At 39.9% G+C, this 21,961-nt stretch overlaps 3 protein-coding genes across 3 annotated transcripts; 1 reads left to right on the top strand and 2 right to left on the bottom strand.

Moving 5' to 3' along the window:
• Positions 1-1,506: 1,506 nt before the first annotated feature.
• LOC121510621 (coiled-coil domain-containing protein 177) lies at positions 1,507-5,398 on the bottom strand. The gene is made up of 2 exons (XM_041788752.1): positions 4,644-5,398; positions 1,507-2,428 (listed from the first exon to the last, which is right to left on the bottom strand). The coding sequence occupies exons 1-2, from the start codon at positions 5,396-5,398 to the stop codon at positions 1,507-1,509; spliced, it is 1,677 nt and encodes a 558-aa protein (XP_041644686.1).
• Positions 5,399-9,890: 4,492 nt separating this feature from the next.
• nsmce4a (NSE4 homolog A, SMC5-SMC6 complex component) lies at positions 9,891-15,373 on the top strand. The gene is made up of 11 exons (XM_041788936.1): positions 9,891-9,959; positions 10,780-11,027; positions 11,108-11,188; positions 11,418-11,548; positions 12,342-12,487; positions 13,336-13,435; positions 13,593-13,683; positions 13,769-13,863; positions 14,399-14,447; positions 14,932-15,017; positions 15,113-15,373. Exons 2-11 carry the CDS (start codon positions 10,817-10,819, stop codon positions 15,182-15,184), a joined length of 1,062 nt encoding a protein of 353 aa, XP_041644870.1. The 5' UTR covers positions 9,891-9,959; positions 10,780-10,816; the 3' UTR covers positions 15,185-15,373.
• A 2,542-nt stretch (positions 15,374-17,915) lies between these two features.
• Positions 17,916-21,046, bottom strand: LOC121511184 (zinc finger protein 665-like). The gene is made up of 3 exons (XM_041789780.1): positions 20,767-21,046; positions 20,537-20,671; positions 17,916-19,349 (listed from the first exon to the last, which is right to left on the bottom strand). Exons 1-3 carry the CDS (start codon positions 20,936-20,938, stop codon positions 18,397-18,399), a joined length of 1,260 nt encoding a protein of 419 aa, XP_041645714.1. The 5' UTR covers positions 20,939-21,046; the 3' UTR covers positions 17,916-18,396.
• Between the last annotated feature and the right edge of the window lie 915 nt (positions 21,047-21,961).

The raw sequence follows: 21,961 nt of genomic DNA, 5'->3' as shown, positions 1-21,961 counted from the left end.
GATATGTTTCCTCCATGTGTTTTTGGCCAATCATGACATATTATATTAGTATCAAACTTAGTAATGGACATCATGAGAGGTCCAGATATATGTAGCTAAAATATTTCAATTGCCCCCTTGTGGCTGGCTGCAGTAAAGGTGATAAGGGCTGAATATTGATTTTTGTTGTAGTTAATTTCAATGTTCGGCCCCAACAGCATCAGTCAAGAAAAATCTGGCTCTTGTGCAAATGGAGTTGATGACCCCTGCCCATCATAATTTGTTCCACATTCCATATAATGGCAATAACGCCTTGTATAGTATCCTGTGGAATGTATTGTTTTGTACTGCATCAATCATATCGTGTTATATTGCAATGCATTGCCTCATATCATATTCTTGGATTATATCATCATGGAATATCATCATAATGTATCATTTCATTGTAGCATATCCTATCATTCTCTATCATCATATCTTATCATACAGTATTGTACAGTATGGTATCTTCATATTGACTCATCATATGCTATCATTGTACTGTATCATGTCAACGTATTATATCATCTTATCAAACCATTTTACTGTTCGGTGTCGTCATATTGATCATTGTTTTGTATCATCATGTAGTATCATTATATTGATCATTATATTAAATAGTGCCGTACCTTATGATATCTATCTTTTTGTATTGTATTGCATCACCTTGTATTGTAATATATAGTGATGTATCGTTTTTACTGTATTATTACATTGTATTATGGTGGTGTACCGTATCAGTCCATTGTATCATATCAGCTAATCATATTGCATCCTACTGTATTGTAGAGTACCATATCGAATTGGATCGTATTATATCAAACTGAATCACATTATTGTATGTTATCATATTGCATAATCAAATATTGCATTGTATCATAACATATAAAATGAAACATAAGAAACTATATGGTACTGTGTCTTATAGTATCATTGTATCGTATTGTTTAATCCTATTGTATCTCTTGGTTTGACGTAGTTTGGCACCGTACTGATGGGTTTGTATCCTGATGCACTGTATTGTTTTTTTTCGTCTCTTGGTTTAAAAAGCACTTTGAATTCAACTCCATTAGCAGCATCTGTCGACCTGAAAACTTGACCCTCTAATAGTCATAATAGTCATAATAATAGTCAAGTCATAATAGTTTCTCCTCTGTCATTGCTGCTGATATTGCTGGTTTTGCGGCATTGAAGAGCATTGCCCTGTTTTTAGTTTAGCTTAATTGACCAAGTGAGAGCAGCAACAAAAAGCAGCTGATGCTGAGGGCTTTTTTGTGCTCAGGATGCTGAGCCCTGACAACACTTGTGCATGACCTTTAATTAATAAAAAAAAAATCAGTGCTACCAGTTCAAGAAGCTTCTGAACATTCAGAACCCTAAACTGTGTCTCCCCTTTACAACATATGAGTGGTGTGTTTTGTAGCCGAACTATCCTGAAGACTGTTAGAGGAGGTGCTCCTATAAACTCAGGATGGTTAGTCATGCCTTTCATAGTTTCATGTGGCTCATGGAGGCAGTCAGCTGAGCCTCCAGAGCCATCTGATCAAACGTCCGTCTGTGTGTCTGCTGCCTCACTCTGTCCCTCATGTGGAAGCAGGCCCGGGCCAGCCTGTGTGCCTCCTCCTGTATCTGCTCCCTCTGCCTTCTTAACCTCTCCCTCCTCCACTCCTTCATATAGATGTTGCTCTCCCTGACCTTCCTCTCCTCCTCCTCCTCTCTCTGGATGCTCTCCCTAAGTCTCTGGTGGCACAGCTGTCTGTGTTTGTTGTGTTGTTGTGTCTGCAGGGTTCTGGAATGGCGTTGGATGGCGGCGTACATGGCGGCTCTCTCCATGCGTCTCTGACTCAGCTCCATCAGGATCTGTTTGTGTGTGAGCTCCTGGATGTTTTGCAGCTTTGCCCTTAGCTGTGCTCTCTGAATCTGCTCTTCCTCCTGAGCTGCCCGCTCCTTCAGCTCCCTCAGCCGTTCCTCTGTAACCCTGGCCCGTTTCTCACAGGAACGCTGAAGCTTCCTCTCTAATTTGCTCCTCCTCTGCGCCTCCTCTTCCTCCAGCTGTTGTTCCAACTGCTGTTTGAGCAGAACATGTTTGAGCAGCTCCTTACGATTCTCCTCCTGCAGCCTCCTCCTCTCTTTCTTGTCCAGCATGGCTCTGCTCCTCCTGGCCTTATGCTCCCTCTCTGCTGCTACCTGTCTCTCCCTCTCTCGCTCCCTTCTCTCCAGCTCCTCCCTCTCTTTCAGCAGCTGCTCCTGGTAACGTTTGCGTCCTTCTGCCTCTCTCTGTGCAGCCTCCATCTTCTGTTTCCGCTGCTCCTCCACCTCCTCCTTCAACCTTCTCCATCTGTCCTCTTGCATTACAACCTCCTGCTTCAGTTGTACCATTTTCTCCTTCTCTTGCCTCTCTCTCAGTCTCCTGCAAGTAAAAGTGGGACCAAAACATTGATTGAATTGATTGAAAATTTCTGGGATCAACCACAGTGTGAGTTGAGATCAGACTGAAGAGACTGTGCATGCCGGCAGGAACAAGCAAGGCACAGATCTGGGGAAGGATACACAAAAAAAAAATCTGTTGCATTAAAGGTTCTCAAGAACACAGTGGCCTTCATAATTCTCAAATTGAAGAAGTTTGGCACAACCAGGACTTTTCTAAGGTGGTCACCTGGCCAAACTGAGCAATCGGGGGAGAAGAGCCTTAGTAAGAGAGCCAATCAAGAACCTGTCACTCTGACTGAGCTCCAGAGATCCTGCAAGGAGATGTGTAAAAGTTCCAGAGGGACAACCATCACTGCATCCCTTCACCAACCTGGGCTTATAGCCAGAGTACAAGACGGAAACCTTTACGCAGTGCAAAATACATGAAAGCCCACTTGGCATTCATTTGGAGTTTTTTGAAAACTCCAAGCGGGCTTTCATGTGTTTTGCACTGAGCAGAGACTTCCATTTGGGCTCAGTCTGAGGTCCTGAGCACTGCCCAACAGGTTTTCATTGAGGATATCTCTGACATGACCAATCTCCCAGTCCCTGCTGCTGGAAAACACCCCCACAGCATGATGCTGCCTTCACCATGCTTCACTGCTGGCATGGTACTGAACAGGCAATGAGACCAAAAAGTTCAATTTTGGTTTCATCAGGTGCTTTTTTTGCAAACTCCAAGTGTGCTTTCATGTGTTTTGCACTGAGGAAAGGCTTTGTCTGGCCACTCTGCCATAAAGCACAGGTCAGTGAAGGGCTGCAGTGATGGTTGTCTTTCTAGGACTTTGTCCCATCTCCACACAGGATCTCTGGAGTTCAGTCAGAGTTAACAACTGGTTCTGGATCACCTCTCTCATAGGTCATTTCCACTGAGCGGTTCAGTTCTGTGTGGCACGGCACACAATTTTTTTGTGTTTCCATAGTGCAAAAGTTGGAAAGGGTCCCAAAAAAATGGACTCACACCGTCCCACTTTTTGGCACTCTGTTGAGGTCTGATTCTCCTAATCACTCATTTTTGCTCAGTTTGGCTCGGTGGCCAGCTCTTGGAAGGGTCCTGGTTGAGCCAAAATTCTTCCATGTGAGAATATTGGAGGCTATTGTGCTCTTGGGAACCTTCAGTGCAGCAGAAATGTTTTGTAGCCATCCCTAGATCTGTGCCCTGCCTCTCTCTGAGCTCAGCAGGCAGTTCTTTGACCTCATGGCTTGGTTTTTGCTCTGCTATGCATTGTCAGCTGTGAGGTCTTCTATAGAGAGGTGTGTGGCTTTCCAAATCATGTCTAATCAGTTTAATTTACCAAAGGGACTCCAATCAAGGTTGCATAAAAATCTCAGCAATGATCAATATAAATAGGAGGGTTAAGGTTAGGGTTAGGGTGCCTTAGCTAGATTTCAAGTGTTCTTTGCAAAGGGTCTGAATACTTATGTCAAGAGGATATTTCAGGTTTTTTTATTTTTCATAAATTTGCAAACATTTCTAAAAGTCTGCTTTAACTTTGTCATGATAGGGTAATGAGTGTAGATTCATGAGAATAAAGCTGATTTCTTTTGACTGTTACAGCCTGCAACATAACAAAATAGAATAAAGTGAAGGGGGTCTGAATATTTTCTGAATGGACTGCATATATTATATGAATTTATTTTTTGGACTTTTTCTGCCTTTATTTAGAAAGTAGGACAGTTGGAAATATGGATGAGAGATTTAGATAGAGACATGCGGGAAAGGAGCCACAGGCTGGACTCGAACCTGGGCCACCCATGTATGGGGTGCAACCTAACCACTAGGCCATCTGCGCCCCTTAGTTACAATGCTATTAATGATATACAGGTGTGCTACTGACATCTCTCAGTTGGTACTGTTTAAAGAGACCTTTAATTTGCAGGAACAGATCATCTTGATGTTGCAGCTGAGTGTTTGACGGTAAGAAAAACAGATGATGAAAAGCAAAGACTGACTCACATGTGATGTGCATTGTTTTTGAGAATATTACTCATGATATTCTTTACTTGTATTATGTGACTTTTTTTTAAGGGAGTAAAAATTGCAATCTTCATTTCTATTGAATCGTAATACTTCACGATTGCAATACAAATCAAATTAGCATCCATGCATGGTGTTAAAATGGTAGCATAGCAAAGGCATACCATCCCAGTCCTACCTGCGGGCCTCCAGCTCCTCATACCAACGCTTCATACTCTGCCTCAGCTTCCTCCGTCTCTTCTTCTCAGCCTGGGCACGCCTGGCTTCCTCCTGCCTCCTTGCCTCCTGCCTCTCCTGTTCCTCTTGCTGTGAGAACTTCAGACTGGCTTCCTCCTCCTCATGCTTCACCAGCATCAGAGCTGCTATCTTGCGGTCTTTCTCAGGCAAAGTCACACACATCTCCTTCTTGATGTCTTTGGTGAGCTTTGCCAGTTTCCTCTCAGTCTTTGGGGAGTGTCTGAGGTCTCCCAGGCTGAAGCTGCACACCGTACTTCTGTCTTTGTGGGAGTTACATGGCGATCTGCTCATAGTTTTCCCTTTCAAGCACAGATCTGCATACAGGACTGGTCCTGTTGAAAGCCTTGAATCGTCCCTCGCTTCCAGGGCTGACACTCTCCCACCATGTGGCCACCTGCCCCAACCCTCCCTGATAATCCTCTCCCTCTCCTCCCGGCACATTTGTAAAAGCTTGTTTCTTTCCTTTTCGTAGGACTCGTGCATGACTCTTACAGCCTCAAAGGGCAAATCCTGCTGCTCAGCTATCAGCTCATTCAGAGATTTGATTAAGAGTTCAACCGGTTTGATACCCAACCGAGCACAGGACTCCAGAGAGCGTGGGCTCGTTAAGACATACCGACTCTTCTCTGCCTCAGCTGAGTCAAAGTTGTTCAGGTCCAAGCGGAGACCAGAGGAGGTGGACCTCTGCTCCTCCATTGCTGCCAAATTCATCCAGGTATTGGCCTCAAACAGGTGAAGTTGTCCCTGTGCTCGTACTCCAACACATTGTCTCAGGTGCTCAGCCTGGAGAGGTCATGGAGGGATTAACTGAGGATTTCCAGACATGTCTTCACCTCAGCTGTAACAAAGGACAGACTGTTAACAGTTGAGCTCTATTTATAGATTACACATGACGGGATACATTCAGTTCATTTTGTTATGTTTAATATGTTGTGTTCATCAGAGTTTTTGATGTGTTTTATATGGCACTCTTTTTAATGTATGTTTAACAAAATGTACAAACAACTGTACTTATTTCAGTGATCTAAATTTATCTAACCAGGAAACCTCACTGAGATCAATAATCTCATCCACCAGAGTGCCAGGCCAGGACACTATTTACTACTTTGTGTAAACACTGCTGATGATTTAATGAACTTCCACTGGGACTAGTACTTTGTGCAACATGAGCGCCCTCTGCTGGGGGCCAAGTTGGAAACAGGTGCCGTCATGCAGTGCTAGAGGTAATACACATGGTGCAGTTATTGACATCTATCAGTTTAGAAAGGTTAACACAGCCATTTCAAAGGCTTTGGGACTCTAGCGAACCACAGCAAGAGCTAATATCCACAGATGGGGAAAACTTGTAACAGTGGTGAACCTTCCTAGGAGAGGCCAGCCAACCAAATTACTCACTTGACTCAGTTAAGGTCAGTGCTCATGACTTCACAATAAGAGAGAGACTGGGCAAAAATGGCATCCATGGGAGAAGCCAAGGAGAAAACTACTGCTGACAAAAAAAAAAAAAAAAAAACCCACAAAGGCTTGTGTTACATTTATCAAAACATAAATCTTGATGATCCCCAAGACTTTTGAGAAAATATTCTGTGGACTGACGAGACAAAAGTTAAACTTTTGGAAGGTGTGCGTCTCATTACTTCTTGAGTAAAACTCAATATTTCATAAGAAGAAAATCACACCAACAGTGAAACATGGTGGTGGTTGTGTTATGGTCTGGGGCTGCTTTGCTGCTTCAGGACCTGGATGGCTTGCGGCAATTGACTGAGCCATTTATTCTGCTCTCTACCAGAAAAATCTTGAAGGAAAATGTCCGGCCATCATTTTGTGACCTCAAGGTCATACACACTTGGGTTATACAGCAGGACAATGATTCAAAACACACCAGCAAGTTCACCTCTGACTGGCTGTTCTGGGTGGCCTAGTCAAAGTCCAGACTTAAATTGAGATCCTGTGGTATGATCTTAAACAGATTGTTTATGCTCAAAAACCCTCCAGTGTGGCAAAATTAAAACAATTCTGCAATGCAGCAGGCTAAAAGTCCCTCACAGTGGTGAAGACTCACTTCCACTTATCACAAATGTTTGCCTGCAGTTGTTGCCACTGAGGGCAGAACAACCAATTATTAAGATGTTTAGTGGAGGAGGGATAATGGTGAGGCTGTTTTTCAGGGTTTGGGCCAGGCCCCTTATCTCCAGCGAATGGCAATATTAAGGCTTGAACATACCAAGACATTTTTAGACAATGCTATACTTCCAACTTTGTGGCAATGGTTTGGGGAAGACCCTTTTCTATTCCAACAGGACTGTGCCCCTGTGCACAAAGCAAGGACTATACAGACATAACTTAACTGGTCTGCACAGGGCCCCAACCTTAACTCTATCAAGCACCTTTGGGATGAACTTGAATGAAGTTTTTGAGCCTGGCCTTCTCATCCAACATCAGCACATGACCTCATAAATGCTCTGCAGAATGAATAGGCACAAATTCCCAGACTCCAAAATGTTGTGGAAAGCGTTCCAAGAAGAGTGAAGGCTGTTAAAGCTGCAAAAGGGAAGCAACTCCATATCATATTATATGGATCTGAATATGATGTCACTACGGTCTCTGTTGGTGTAATGGTCAGGTGGCAAAACACTTTTTCTATACAGTGCAATTCTTGGTTGATTTAAATAATTTTGAAGGGAGCTGATATGCCATTAGGAAAGTATTATTTTCCATGTTTCAGAATTTTTTTGAGCTTTAGAAGAGACTGTGAAAGTTGATTTTTTTCCCTTAAAATAAACAACATGGTGGAGCAAAAAGAAAAGGTTTATACCTGCTTCATCAAACAGTTCAAAGAAAGAGATCACAACTAGTCAACAAGTCAGACAAGTACTGTGCTTGGCATTAGGGGTGGGGTTGTATACAATATTATCATGACACTTGGGTCAGGATTCGATATTATTGCGATTTTAAACATTTTGCAATACAGAAAGTACTGCGATAACATATATTGCAGTCTATACTATTTTTTTTCAACTGTTTAACTGATTTATCATTAGTCTTGCCCTCATGTTTGTCATATTTCTGCAGTATTTTATTTCCTTGTAGCACTTCTTGCAAACCTCATGTGTCATGCCCATCTCATTCATGCTCTGCTTGCATTCCTAATGTCCTTCCCCTGGTGCTGCCATGTTTGTTGTACTAACTTTCTCCTGCTCTAGGACCGTCACCTCTGCCAACCTCACTGGACAAACAGTTGTCCAAACAATTAATTTTATTTTCCATTATCATAGACTTCAGGTCATATTAGCAATTAATTTGAAAAGAACGATACTTGGTGGATGAAACAATCGATATATCGGTAGTCAAAATATCGCAATACTATGCTGTATCGATTTTTTCTCCCACCCCTACGTTGCATGCAAAAGAACACAATGAAGCACTTTTATTCAATTCTAAAAAAACATGACATAAATGACTTAAGATGACCAAAGATGCCCATAATAACATAAAATACTGACATCATTTTAACCACTGTATGTATTAAAGGAAAAAAAACTGTCCCTGTCACTTAGAGATATCTAATAATTAACCTGGACATGCTAGAACATATTAGACTGACAAAGGAGACAGTGACAGTAAATCATGACAGGCTCAACCAATCAGCTAACAGCACAAATCACCCTTTTCTCCCCTTTAACCTCTAGCCTATATGACTGTATGTAACCTGCATTTATATTTAGATGTAGGCCTGTGAAGTTGTGTTATGCAATACGACCCATTTAGTCTTTAATTTTATGTCCTCCCTCTTTGTATTTTTTTTTTTTTTATCACTGGGAAGCCCTGATCGACAGCATACACAAACACACAACGATAATACACGACAACAAACCTGAAATGCTGTCCCAATATTTAAGGATATAACAATGATGAAATAAAATTGGAAAAAAAATCAAAGTGAAATAAACAATATTTTTTCCTACTTAAATCTCCAATACTAAGAAAGTAATCCCGTAATCAGCTGTTGTGTTCAACAGCTGATAGTGATGGGGGAAGGAGACGCTTAGGTTTCCTTGGTAACAAACCAACGAATTCGCAAGAAAGAGAGTCGTCATCAAACTGAACTTACAATAGAGCGCCCTCTGCTGGTCAGGAGACACCTGGGAGGACCGCCCCGTTGCTTACACGCTTTCCCTCTCGTCCAATGGGCTGATGTTGTCGAGGGTTACTGAAGTCAGTTTCTGATTCGTTAGACCTCAAAGAAAATCTGAGGGTAAATTACGATTTAAAATATTTTTACAACATTTTAATTTTAAACCTTTGTTTTGTTTTGAAACCATCAAACCATTACTATTTACGTCCGCATCATTCATAGCCTACAGCTGTTCCTGGATTAGGAAACTTTATTTAGATGTAAATACGTGAAAAAGATTAACATTAAACATTAAAACATTAAAAGTAATGGTTTTTATTCAAGTACATTTTGCCATGTAATTACTTGAAACATTGAAACACTTAAAACATTATGCCTTTTATGAAGCAATTATCAAAATGCCCTATTATATTATTATTTTTATAGTTGTCGTCGTTTTTATTTTTTATTATTATCGGAAGTGGAGAAACTTAAAACATATATTCATATACTGCATCTGAGTATTTTTTTTTGTTTGTTTTGTTTTATTATTTTATTTTTGTGGTTGTGTGTGTGTGTTGTACAACTCCCCAGTAGCTTCTCAGGATGATCAAAGTAGATGAATAAAGATATGTAATTCATACTGATTCATTATGTCATCCTTAATGCCCAGCCTACACGAAGGACAGTTTATGTTTAATCTATATAATATTGTGTTGTTTAAAATTAAAGATGATTTATTGCTTTTGTTTGTTGAAAAACAAAACAAAACAAAATGGGGAACTTAAAAATAATTGCATGTCACTATGCAAAATTGGGGAAAATAATCGCAGATTATTTCCCTAAATTACTTTACCCTTGTAGCTACTCAGAACTAAAATTAACTTTAGATGATCTACATTTTAACTTTTAAATGAGTAGATTTATTAACCAGCATTTTTACTTTATCTAAAGTACGTTTTAACCAGAGTAACGTTACTTTTACCTGAGTACAATAGTCGTGTACATTTCCACCTTTGTTTATTATTTTATCATTGATTACAGCCCGTTTTGCGCGTCATCTCGCTCAGGAAGGAAACTGCAAAAACAAAACTAACTTCGTCGTCATCAATGTTGATGAAATGCTAAGGCGCGCTGTCGCAGGTATGTTGCCGCTTCCTCAAAGAAAAAAAAAAACAAACAGTTTAAGTTTATAAAAAAAACGAGAGCTCCAAAGGTTTACATTTAGCCGGGCCCCCTCTACAGTAGAAGATTCAGAGATGTTAACGGCCCTAACGGCAGCTACAGCAACTGATTTTCTAGCTAAATTCGACCAACGTTAGCTCGGACCAAAGATGAAAGCGGTTGAGACAAGAGGAGTAAAGATGTGTACTTCCGTGTTATCATCAGTTGCACGCTTGGCCAACGTTTTAAGTAATTCGGAAAAATATTCCGTTAAGGGAATGTGATGTTTTGGCATTTTTGCTGCTTTTAACATGGCTCGTTAGGCTTACCACTTTTTTAGGTATAATGTAGCGTTCTACGTTGGGGAAAAGGCATCGCTAGCTTGTATTAGTACATGTTAAGTATTTATAAACTGACGGTTGGTTCACCAGATTTCTGTGGTTACAGCCTGATAAAAAAGACACATAGTTGTTATCTAAAGCCACCAAGACCAAAGGTTTGAACAAGTGGCAGTTAGTTTTACAAAGGTCTTAAACATGACTTGAATGCTTTGAAAGTGAGCTGGCGTAGCGGAGAAACATCTTGACATTTTTATAATCTTTGACTCTTGTTTCAGTCAAACGGCTATGTTTGGTTGGCGTTTAAAACAGCACACTGTCTAATTCAGCAAACGAAGAGCCACTTAGCTTTACATTAAGAGCGAATGTCGACGGAGGGGTTATATAGATTGTTTCAGCTAATAGATGCAGCTTTGAAGGGCACGTTGTTTTAAGTTTGACATCTCTCTTTCTTAACACAGCTCACACAAACGGTGAGCTAACTGACGTACGTTGAAGATGAAGAGAGTCAGAGTTGGTGATGAGGATGAGGAATGTCCTCAGCAGAATGGTACTACCAGCCGGAGGAGAGGCGGTCAACATCAGGCTAGTAACCGGGACCGAGATGAGGGTGCCTTCGACCCCGGTAACCCGGAGGACGATGACAACGACCCCGGACTCAGGAGAGAAATCCGGAGCAAGTACAGAGACCTCATCAACACAATACAACGTGAGTAGAGAGCAGAGGCAAGTTTGGGTTGTTGTGATTTATTTGTTGACAAACATTTTGTGTGTTTTCTCCTGTTACAGAAAACAGAGAAGACATGGTTTGTCTCTCCAACAACAAACTTACAGAAGTTTTAGAAGAGGCAAACAAACTGTTCAAAGATGGTAAGGATCACAAATGTAACATTCTCTTAAAAGCATACATTCTTATTGTACCAGCCACATCAGTTTATGTGGATTCATTTAAATCTTAACATAAAATCACAAAACATGGGTTATAATGCTAGGCTTTTTCATGATACCAATGGCCTGTTTCACCAGTGATGCTAGTCTTCATGCAACCGTACATCTTGCTCAGTCTGATTTTCATGTTTGTTTGTTTTTTTCTGGACAGTCAAACAAGCAAGAGAAGCAGCATTGGATGCTCAGCTCCTCGTTGTGGCCACAGACCTTGGGAAGGAGAAGGCCAGCTTGCTGTTTTCTGAGGGCACTGCTTTTGATCCCGCTGCTTACGCTCAGCACCTTGTAAGTCAGATAATGATGTAAACATTATTTAAAGTACTCGGCCTGTAGTCAACCAAAGGAAAGCTTAATCAACGGAAGCTACACCCATGCATCGACCAATCAATTGGTTATCTGGGTTCAAAGAAAACAAACACTATCTCAGGATCAATTTAAGCAGTGCCATGGTTCTCACTTTACTTTCCTGGTAGTCTGGCTGAACTTGACAATTAACCTAACAAGTTTTTTGCTGCTTCATTAATTATTTTCAAAGTTATTACACTGAAATAATAAATCACTGATGAGACAAGCAACATGCTCCTGTCTCTTTCCTGATCGTGGCAAAGTAATTACCGTCATACAAATTAACTCAAGATAAATGTTGTCTTAATTTGTAATGATAACTGTAGATAGGACTCACGTGTTCCAGCCCATGCTGTATGATTTATTAGCATTGAATATCGTGCAACATTTACTGAGATATAGCAAAAAAAAAAAAAAAAAAAAATCTGCAGCTGGATGTAAAAAGAAAAACTTTAAACAATCAAGATACACCACCTCCTCTCTCCTTTGCTCTCCATCTGTTTATACAAGAATTTAAGCTCAATGTGTGCTTACAATAGTGTCAGTGCAAATAGTTAAGCACAAAACAAAGAAGTCGTAGAACCCTAATTTTGCGAAACTAAACTAACACAAGGACAGTAGCATGATGAATAGAGAAAATAAAATATGAAATAGAAATTTGGGGTAAAAACAAGGGAACATGTTTGTTTGTGATGTTAGTATGAAAGTGACCGTCTTTATTCTTCTCTGACAGTTGTCCTTCATGGGTCTGAACCGACTTGAAGATGATGATGATCAGCAGAATGGAGGAGCTGATGGATACCTTCCTCAAGATGCTTGGCACAGACTGGCAAAGAGAGCAGAGTGCTGTTTCAGGACGGCGCCCTCCTTCCACTTCATGTGAGTGCGGCAGTGTGTAAATGTGCCAGCTGGGGCTTGAGTCCCAGGATAGGATGCACATTAAGCCAGTTTTTAATTTTGATTTTGGACACAGGAGAAAGAAGCCCAGGAGAATGTTGTTGTTTACTGCATGAATGATTAACTTTAAAAAAACACTTTCTATTGCAGACTTGATTAAATCTGAATTTAAGACCTTTTTCCCCCAAATTTTTTATCTGTATGTTTTTTGGGCTCTTTTATTTAAGGAGAGAGAGAATGGGGAATAGATCAGATTTGAGCCACAGCTTTGAGGACAACAGTCGCTGTACAAGGGCGGCAGTAGTAATGACTTTGTAATGACTTAGGTTGGGAACCAGTCTGGAAGTCTTGGTCAGTTGAAGTCTCAAAATTGGTCTGGTAGCTGGTGAGGTGCCAGTTCATTCTTGAATACTGCCGGGAGCCCTTGAGCAAGGAACCAAACTCCCAACCACTCAGGAAGTGCTCCTTCTTGTGCAGCCACTCATGCTGACACTTTCCATTCATGCATGTTCACATCATCCTGTTTGTGTTTAAGCCTATGAGTATTACATATGTCCAAGAACAGAGTGTAAACATTTAATTTCCCCATGAGAGATTAGTAAAGTGCATTTTAATCCCCCTGTTTTAGCTCTTTGCATGCTTAGTCTGTCTGTTTCTTTGTTTTTATGCTTTTATCTATTGGTTGCACCAAACCTTTATTTTCTGATTGATTAAAAACCTTGATGTATTTAAAGTACAAATAATTCTAGGAGTTTTTTTAAGGTTGTTCTTGCAGTGTCCTTGGATTATTGCTGCTACTTATCAGGGTTTTCACTCTTTTCATCTATCAGGAGGGGATCATTCCACGCAGAGCCGCCACCTCCGAGACCAAGGATAGAAAGGCAGAGACGAGTACCGAGTAAAGAGGCTAAGAGGATCATGCCAACTCAAGTAGTCACACTTCCATAGCTCCACTAATTTGAATGAACCTGTTTTAGTCCAATAATTAAATATGAAAATAAATGTATTAACCTCTCGTCATCCTACAGATCTGACCACTTCTGTTATCTATTTTCTTAAATGTATGTTGTTTGATTTTATAAATCAGCTGAAGAAAATGGAAGACTCCCAACAGGATGCCACCGTGAAAGAGGTGGAAAGGATCCTGGGATGGCTGAAGAGATACCACGAAGAAGACCGTGAGTTTAAATTTGGCCTGTTGGACATTAATCTCTTGATACTGTGTAATTATTTTTGGTGTATTTGTCTCTTTTTCTACCACAGCTACATCACCAATGTTGTATTATGAGTTCGTCATTGATCCCAGCTCGTTTTCCCGCACGGTGGAGAACATTTTTCACACGTCTTTTCTGATCAGGGTGAGCTGCTTGTGCCGAGCAGGAAAGTTCATTTCATTTGAAGTGAGGTTGTGTGAGTTACTCATCAATACACAGTAAAATACCTACAGTCGATATCCTGTTTGGAGAGGCTAACCAGAAGCTATGCTATGTTCGGCTGTGAACAAGGTTTGAAAATGAACACCTGTGGGCAACTTTTCTGTACTGTTACTTTGCCAGCATGTGTGGCAATGCAGACAGTGTGCAGGACTTAGCCTGAAAAATCTAATTGTAAATGGAAATCACTTAAAGTGTTTAATAAATGAAACAGGGGAGAGAATACTCCAAATTCAGCACATTTCTATGGAGGACTTGTATTTTACTGGCTGTGTGCGGTTTTGTATGAAACCCATCCAGCGGAAAATAATTTCTTACCATCCAACAAAGGTGAAAAAAAAGTATGTTGTTTAAGTTCCTCATATTGCCCCACTTCAAAAAATCCTGACTGTTCCTTTAATAGTAATTTTTAGCCCTCTAGTGGCTATCCATGGGTATGACAGTGTTATTTGTGTTACAGGATGGGCTGGCACGGATGTATCTGGATGATGACAAACTGCCATGTATTGGTAAGGATACTTTATTATATTTTTATTGGGGATTGTTAACTTGAAATAGTTAATATTTATGATAATGCACCCCAATCAATACTCCTTATTGATCTTAGTCCTTTTTCATACCACTATTGATCCTTTTCTCTTGCTCACTTCTCTTTGCTTTTATTTTGTTACTTTTTGACTATATATTTTTTTCATTTCAGCAGAATTTTTGTTTATTTAATTGAAATGTCAAATTTGAAAGTTTGTCAAGACATTTAAATTAATCAGTAGTAAATAAGTAAAGGTATTTGTATTGGTTAAAAAAATACATACCCTGCACCAGCAGAAAATGTGAGAGACTGTACGCATGACAGATTTAACTGTTTTCTTCTTAGAGGACAGTTCCACTCATACAGCTGCAACTGTTGTCTGCAACTGTCTTGCCGTGTTGCAAATCTGCAGTCTGACCTGGGCTTTAAGGTGAATTAACGAATATTGTCTGCTTTTTTCTTAGCTCCTGTAGAAGAGAGTGAGGAGGCAGCTGAAGGCGCAGGCAGCCGTAAACAGGGCATTGTCTCAATCACCCCAAAGATATGGAAGGTGAGATTTTCCTGTTCAGTGGAAGAACTTCAAAGAAATAAACCTTTTTTGTCTTGGGATGTAATTTAATGAACAATTTCTTTGTCTTTTCCCAGGAGCTCATTGATGCCTTTGACATCACAGGAGCGCTGATACCAGTTCCACCTTCGGACACACAGAATGAGTGATTCGCCTGCTGCTTTGTATTAACTTAACAAAAAGATTGTTTTTAAAAGCATCTCTTTTTTTATCCTTCTGCCAAATTGTTAGATAAACTAATCCTTAATGTAGGTAATACTATAACTGTTACACCTGGAGATTTACATTTTATTTTTCATTGATTTTAGAAGTTTAGATAATAAAAGAGGGAAATGAAAGTGTGGGCTTTTTTTATTTGTTTCTAATAATTAAACTGTCCATTAAAACATTTTTTATATGCAATTTTACCATCTAGAAAGTCTCATCTGAGCACCTTTCATTTTCTCATAAAGGACAGTATCATATTTTTCCACAGTCCTCTGTGGTCTAAATGAAATGTCTGTGCTATACTTTAGTCAAAATACAATATGGATCAAGCAACAAAGGTTTTTGACCCTGTATAATCCAGCTCTAAACAGTATTTCTCAGAACAGTCTGTTTTGGTGTCTCTTCAAAAACAAATCTGCTCCTTTTCACCCCGCACCTCACTTTTTTGTTACTACTTGCTTTAAGCGACACATTGTTTACTTCTAATGATATCAGAAATACCAAAATTTTAAAGAAAAAACATACACAATTATATTTCAACCCAAAGAAGCTGGGGGTGTAGAGAGAGACAGCATGCATCTTTAAAAGATATGTTTCTCATAGCTAACCATGATGAAATTTACTAATATGGAGCTACTAAAGTTAGCTAAATATGCTTGTGAATGTTATCCAGCAATTACTTCATATTTTCTTCTCCTCTCTTGATAGTAAAAAGCAGAGAAATACTTACATGGAGGAGACCAGTTGCTGGAGTTTTGGGGAGGAATGCTCTACCATTTTTTCAAAGACTTGTGTTTGGGCTTTTTATGCCTTTATTAATAGCAGAGGACAGCGGGTAGAATCGGGAACAGGGATGAGAGAGCTAGGGGGAGACATGGGAAAGTGCCACAGGCCAGATTCAAACCCAGGCCGACCCCATACGAGGGACATGTCTTAAACCACTAGACCACCTGCGCCCCCTATGCTGTTCCATTTGTGTCGGCTGTAGGCTTCTAGATGCTCAACAGTCCCAGCTCTTTTTTGCTGAATTTTTTTCATTTTGTATTGGTGAAAGGTCTGCGCTGTAGGCAAGCGAGTTCAGAACCTGGACTCTTTTATTGTGAAGCCATGCTGTTGTGATGGATGCAATATGTGGTTTAGCATTGTCTTTCTGAAATATGCAAGGCCTTCCCTGACAGAGATGCCTGGATGGAAGCATATGTTGCTCTTAAACCTCTATCTACTCTTCAGTATTGATAGTGTCTTTCCAGATGTTTCCAGAGCTGCCCACGCCATAGGCACTAATGCAACCCCATACCAGCAGAGATGCAGGCTTTTGAATTGTATGCTGATAACAAGGTGCATGGTCTCTCTCCTCTTTAGTCCACGGTAGATGCGGTTCCAAAAAGATCTTCAAATTTTCATTCAACGGAACAGTTTCCCGTTTTGCCCTAGTCCATTTTAAATGAAAGAAGACAGCAGCATTTCTGGATTGTGTTCACACATGGCTTCTTCTTACATGATACAGCTTTAACTTGCATTTGTCATGGCATGGCAAACTGTGTTGACAGAGCCACCGGGCCACCTGAGGGCCCGAAGATCACAAGCATCCAATACTGGCTTACAGACCTGGCCCTTGCTCACAGAGATTTCTCCAGATTCTCTGAATCTTACATTACATACTGTAGATGGTGGGATATTCAAAGTCTTCACCATTTTTTTCATTGAGGGACATTCTTCTGAAGTTGTCAGATGTTTTTTCCCCCAGATTGGTGAACTGAGAAACTCTGCCTCTCTAAAATGCTCCTTTTATACCCAGCCATGCTATTGACCTGTTGCTTATTAACCTAATAAACTGTAAAATGCTCCTCCAGCTGTTTTTCATCAGTACCACTTCATTTCCCAGCCTTTTGTTGACCTGGCCCTACTTTTTTGAGATGTGTTGCTGTCATTAAAGTCAAAATGAGCTCATGTTTCATGATTGGGCAACATGTCTCTGTTTCAACATCTGATGTTTATGCTCAGTTGCAGTGGCTCTCAACTGGTTCAGCCTCAGGACCCACCTGTCTGTCTTACAGCAGATCGCGACCCAAGTTTTGGAACAATTTTCAGCTATGCATATTTATTTAATTAAATATGTTGCAGTTTGGACCAAATGATTGGACCAAAACACCTGATATAAAAAAAGGACAAAACTGAAAAATTTTATACCTTCTTTCCCCATCATTATGTGTCCATTTTTGCCAATTTTTCAGAGATCTCGAGAAATTACTTCATTATCATTGGAAAAGTTGCTATATATTGCAAGAAGAGATTAATTAGTTTAAATATTGATCAAACATTTAAATTTACCCAGTTTCACAGTAAAACAAAGGTATCAATGCATGTCCAATATGGACTCCAGGACTTTTATCACCATTTTTTTCTTGACCCCTAGTCGCGACCCACTTTTGGGTTCCAACCCACCAGTTGAATACCACTACTCTACTGTGAATCAAAATATGGGTTTATGAGATTTGCATATAATTTTATTCTGTTTAAATTAATATTTGGCTCAGCGCCCCAATTTTTTGAAATTGGGATTGTAAACATAGATTACCAAATACTTGAATACAGACAAGAAACACATGATAAATCAAACGTTGTTGTAAATTTCTTTATTTACACTTTGGGTTATTAAACCATTAATTCCAAAATGGGACCATCCCCTGTGAACATCCTGCTTCTGATCCATCAGGTTTTAGTTTTAGGCTTCGTGATACTAAACTTAGTTTAGTATCAAAGTTAAAATTCTGGTATCATGACAACACCAGCGCTTATGTATCTCATTTTACCAGAGAACAGTGCAAAACTCACTGAAGACTTCCACAGTGTGGCTTTAAGAATATGCATAATATATATTTTCTAATGTGTCAAAATTCACCTCAGCATTATTTTAAAATTTTCATGCCTTTTGTCAGGTTGCCCTTAGGCAAAGGCCTAACTCTTAATTTGCTCCACAGGTTTCTTCCCAGACTGTTTGTCATCTGAATGAAAGATCTTAATGTGGTTATACATAGAGGACTTGGAACGAAATCCTTTCCCACAGGTGTTGCAGGTGTGAGGCTTTTCTTTAGTGTGTGATAGCATGTGTGCTTTCATATTCCCTTTAAATCTGAAAGATTTGCCACATGTGTCACAACGGCTTTTTCCCTGAATGAATTTTAGAGTGACTGTTCAAGGTTTTTTTTGCAAAGAATCTTTTTCCACAGATGCTGCAGGAGTAAGGCCTCACACCTGTGTGTTTATTCAGGTGTTCTTTTAGATCAAAATTTTCTCTGAAAAATTTGCCACAGATACTGCAGAAGTACGGCATATCACCTGTGTGCGTTCTCATGTGGACCTTCAAATCAAAATTCACACGGAAAGATTTGCCACATGTTTGGCAAGAAAACGGCCTTATGTTGTCATGAATGCTCATGTGTCTACCCAAGTTTGAACTCTGAGTGAATCTTCGTCCGCAGATGCTGCAGGAGTAAGGCCTCTCACCTGTGTGGACCACCATGTGAGTTTTCAATGCCTGGTAAAGTCTGAAACCTTTTCCACATGTTTCACAGGTATGTGGCCTCTCACCTGTATGAATTACATTGTGTCTAGACAAGTTTGCAGAATTACTGAATCTTTTCCCACATGTTTTGCAAGAAAACAGCTTTTCCTTAAAAACTTCACCATGTGTGCCACATTTTAAAGACTTTTTACCTCTGCCAGGATCACAAACATTGTCTGATGATTTAAGAGAGTGACTTGAATGATTGAGTGACTTTGTTTTTCTAGCAGACACTGAGTGTCCATGACTGCTGCTGCTTTCAGGATCTTGGTTCTCAGTAAGGGGAGAGCTCTGAGCGGGGAGCTGGTGATCAATGTCTGTTTCTGGTTCATAGTTGTCACCATCCTCATTGGTAAGAGTCAGTTTAATGTTTTGAGTCCCCTGTCTCAGTTCAAGCTGACTGGTGAAGACTTCCTCTAGTTCTTTTTTTATCTGTGGAGGCTGTGGGTCCTCTTGGTCCAGGCTGGAGTTCTTCACCTGGTTACAGAGCTGCTGGTCAGAGAGAACCTCCTCCTCCTTACAGACATGTTGCTCCAGGATTTCTGAAACAACACATAACAAGACTGTTTATCAGCCCAACAGATTTATGTGAGAAAAATGAGCTGCAAATGCTAGTCCAATAGAACTAAGGGGACCCCGAACAGAGGCCTGGGATCAACTGCAGTCCATGCTTCATTTCTTAACTGCATGCAGAAAATTCAAGGCTTGTGTTTAATATTGTTGTTATTCATAAGAAGAATTTGATGATGTGCATTTTTCATGGCTGGTTTTAGACAGCAAGGTTTGACCAATTATTGGTCTGGCTGATTTTTGACATTTCCCCAATTATCAGTATCTGCATTACATTCTACCGATCACCTATTTGATTGACTGCTGGAACTCCTTTGCTCACATTTCTGGTGGATTGTTGTTGTTTGTGATGTGAAACACATTTGCACCATGCATGAAGTTATCCAACGAGTTACTGTGTTTTCACACAAAGCATGAACAATGTCCTCTTCGTGATCCTCCTCCTGATCTTTATGCTGATTTTTCCATCATGTTGTGAGTGGTTCACTTGAGTTCAGATTTTTAAAAGAATTTTTGCAAGTAAGTGAATGAAGTGAAGAACATGTTGAATGCAGCACAAATTACTTGCTAAATTTGTGTGATTTTGTGTCACACAATCGTGGTGTTTGCAGTGTTTAGAGGAACTGCAGTTTTTGACATCTTTTCATTCTACTGGTTGTGGTCTGAGTTGTGTTTTGTTTAGGCGAAAAATGTGTCCTTGTAAGTTTGCTGTGATCTGTTGGCTTCAAATGGTGTGTGCCAGGACTCTGTTGATGGACTTTGAGATTGCCTTTTAGATGTTTTCCTCAGAGGAGGTGAAGCTAACTCCATATATGGGGCCTCTCAGGCTGAAAGGGTTAATTCTCCAACTTCAAATAACACTGTCAATTTAGCTGTGCATTTAACTTCATTAAAGAGATGTGAATTACCTGAATAACCAAGCTTGATATCTATTCTCATGTTGTTCTTGCAGATAAGGAAAGATCATATTTTATTGTACAACTCCTCAGTAGCTACTCAGTATTCAAAGTAAACGTTAATTACATACTTCTTACCTTCACGTGAGTAGTAATTCTACTTATACTTAAGTACATTTTAGCCAGAGTAACTGTACTTTTACTTGAATACAACAGTCGTGTACTTTCTCCACCTCTGATCATAGGTAAAACAGTCTACCAACCTATTTTATGTAAATTTATGTGCAGGTTCTCTATTGATGGTTCAGGTTGGTCCAGGCTGGAGTTCCTCTCCTGGTAGCAGAGCTGCTGGTCTGACAGAACCTCCTCCTCCTCACAGACATGTCGTTGTGGTATCTCTAGAGGAGCACAAGAAAGTCAAATGAAACTGAACAAAAAGAATTCAATGAATGGACCTCCTCTGTTAATATTTTTCTAAAGTAATATTTCTCACCTATTCTCTGTAATTTAACGTGAGGTTTCCAAACGATATCCAGCAGTCTCCTCTGACGGTTGATCTCGTCTTCATACTCGACGATAGTTCTTTTAAAAACCTCAAATATTTCTTCAGCCGCAGCCGTTAGTCTCTCGTTCACAAAACCTCTGAGAAGATCAACAGGCAACATTTCTGTTATTTACTAGTAAAGAACAAAACAAAACAAAACAAAACAGGGACATCACTCCCATCATCCTCCAATGGATAAAAACACCCGCTTGTGATTACTTCGGTTTACTTCCTTTTTCTTCTTCGTCGTTTTTTTACTCGTCTTCCTGTTTGGGGTTTTAGGTTTTAAGGCGGTTAGTGTCCGTGTACGATGCATTACCGCCACCTTCTGGATGACATATTTGATGTAAGTGCAGCTTAAATGATTGTGCAAAACCCCACCTTCTTTCACAAGACTTCTTCCTCTTTCATTTTTTTCATAGTCTATATTTTATTTATTTATTTATTTATTTCAATAAAACAAAACAATTCATATCCAACATAAAATTATACACTTTGAATGAAAAGGAGCAGAATGAAGCGTAACCTTATAATATCTGCCTCATTTTCACAAAACATATATATATATATATATATATACCCAAGCGCTACATTCATTTCAGTTCTGTCATGTTGCTGCCTGATGCTACAGTAAAAAACAATAATTCTTATTCTCATTAATCTACACTCACTACTTCATCATGACAAACTGAAGAGAGAATTTTAGATCTTTTTGTAAGTTAAGTAAAAATGCTCAGATTCCTACCATTTCTCTGCATCTTTGCTGAGATGTTTCTACACCTTGACTGGAGTCCACCTGTGGTAAATTAAATAGATTGGACATGATTTAGAAAGGCACACACCTCTCTATAGAAGGCCTCACAGCTGATAATGCATATGATGCTTATGACATTGTCTGTGGATTAGGATTGCCTCGACACAAGGAATACGGCACTTGCAGTTCGTTTCCTGGACTTCTGTGTGTGGTCCGCTGACTCCAGCGTCAGGGCTCTCCTTGTGAGTTCTTAAATCTGCTTTGTTTGACAATTCTCTGAAGGCTGAGCTCATGCATGTTGCATGTGCACCTTTTCTTACCACACTTTTCCATTCCAGTCAACTTTCCATGAGTATGCCTTGATGCAGCCTCTGAGAACAGCCTGTCCTG

The sequence above is a fragment of the Cheilinus undulatus genome, linkage group 6, assembly GCF_018320785.1.
Source record: "Cheilinus undulatus linkage group 6, ASM1832078v1, whole genome shotgun sequence".
In the NCBI taxonomy this organism is placed as follows: domain Eukaryota; kingdom Metazoa; phylum Chordata; class Actinopteri; order Labriformes; family Labridae; genus Cheilinus; species Cheilinus undulatus.
The sequence above is the reverse complement of the archived record's forward strand: the minus strand, read 5'-3'. Positions and strand labels throughout refer to the sequence as shown.

Coding starts and splice junctions, on each gene's coding strand:
- LOC121510621 (XM_041788752.1), bottom strand. CDS start 5,398: ATGGAGGAGCAGAGGTCCACCTCCTCTGGTCTCCGCTTGGACCTGAAC. Junction 2,429..4,643: donor GAGGAGCTGGAGGCCCGCAG/GTAGGACTGGGA, acceptor TTTTACTTGCAG/GAGACTGAGAGAGAGGCAAG.
- nsmce4a (XM_041788936.1), top strand. CDS start 10,817: ATGAAGAGAGTCAGAGTTGGTGATGAGGATGAGGAATGTCCTCAGCAG. Junction 11,028..11,107: donor CCTCATCAACACAATACAAC/GTGAGTAGAGAG, acceptor CTCCTGTTACAG/AAAACAGAGAAGACATGGTT. Junction 15,018..15,112: donor TCACCCCAAAGATATGGAAG/GTGAGATTTTCC, acceptor GTCTTTTCCCAG/GAGCTCATTGATGCCTTTGA.
- LOC121511184 (XM_041789780.1), bottom strand. CDS start 20,938: ATGTTGCCTGTTGATCTTCTCAGAGGTTTTGTGAACGAGAGACTAACG. Junction 20,672..20,766: donor CGTTAAATTACAGAGAATAG/GTGAGAAATATT, acceptor GTGCTCCTCTAG/AGATACCACAACGACATGTC. Junction 19,350..20,536: donor CATAAATTTACATAAAATAG/GTTGGTAGACTG, acceptor GTGTTGTTTCAG/AAATCCTGGAGCAACATGTC.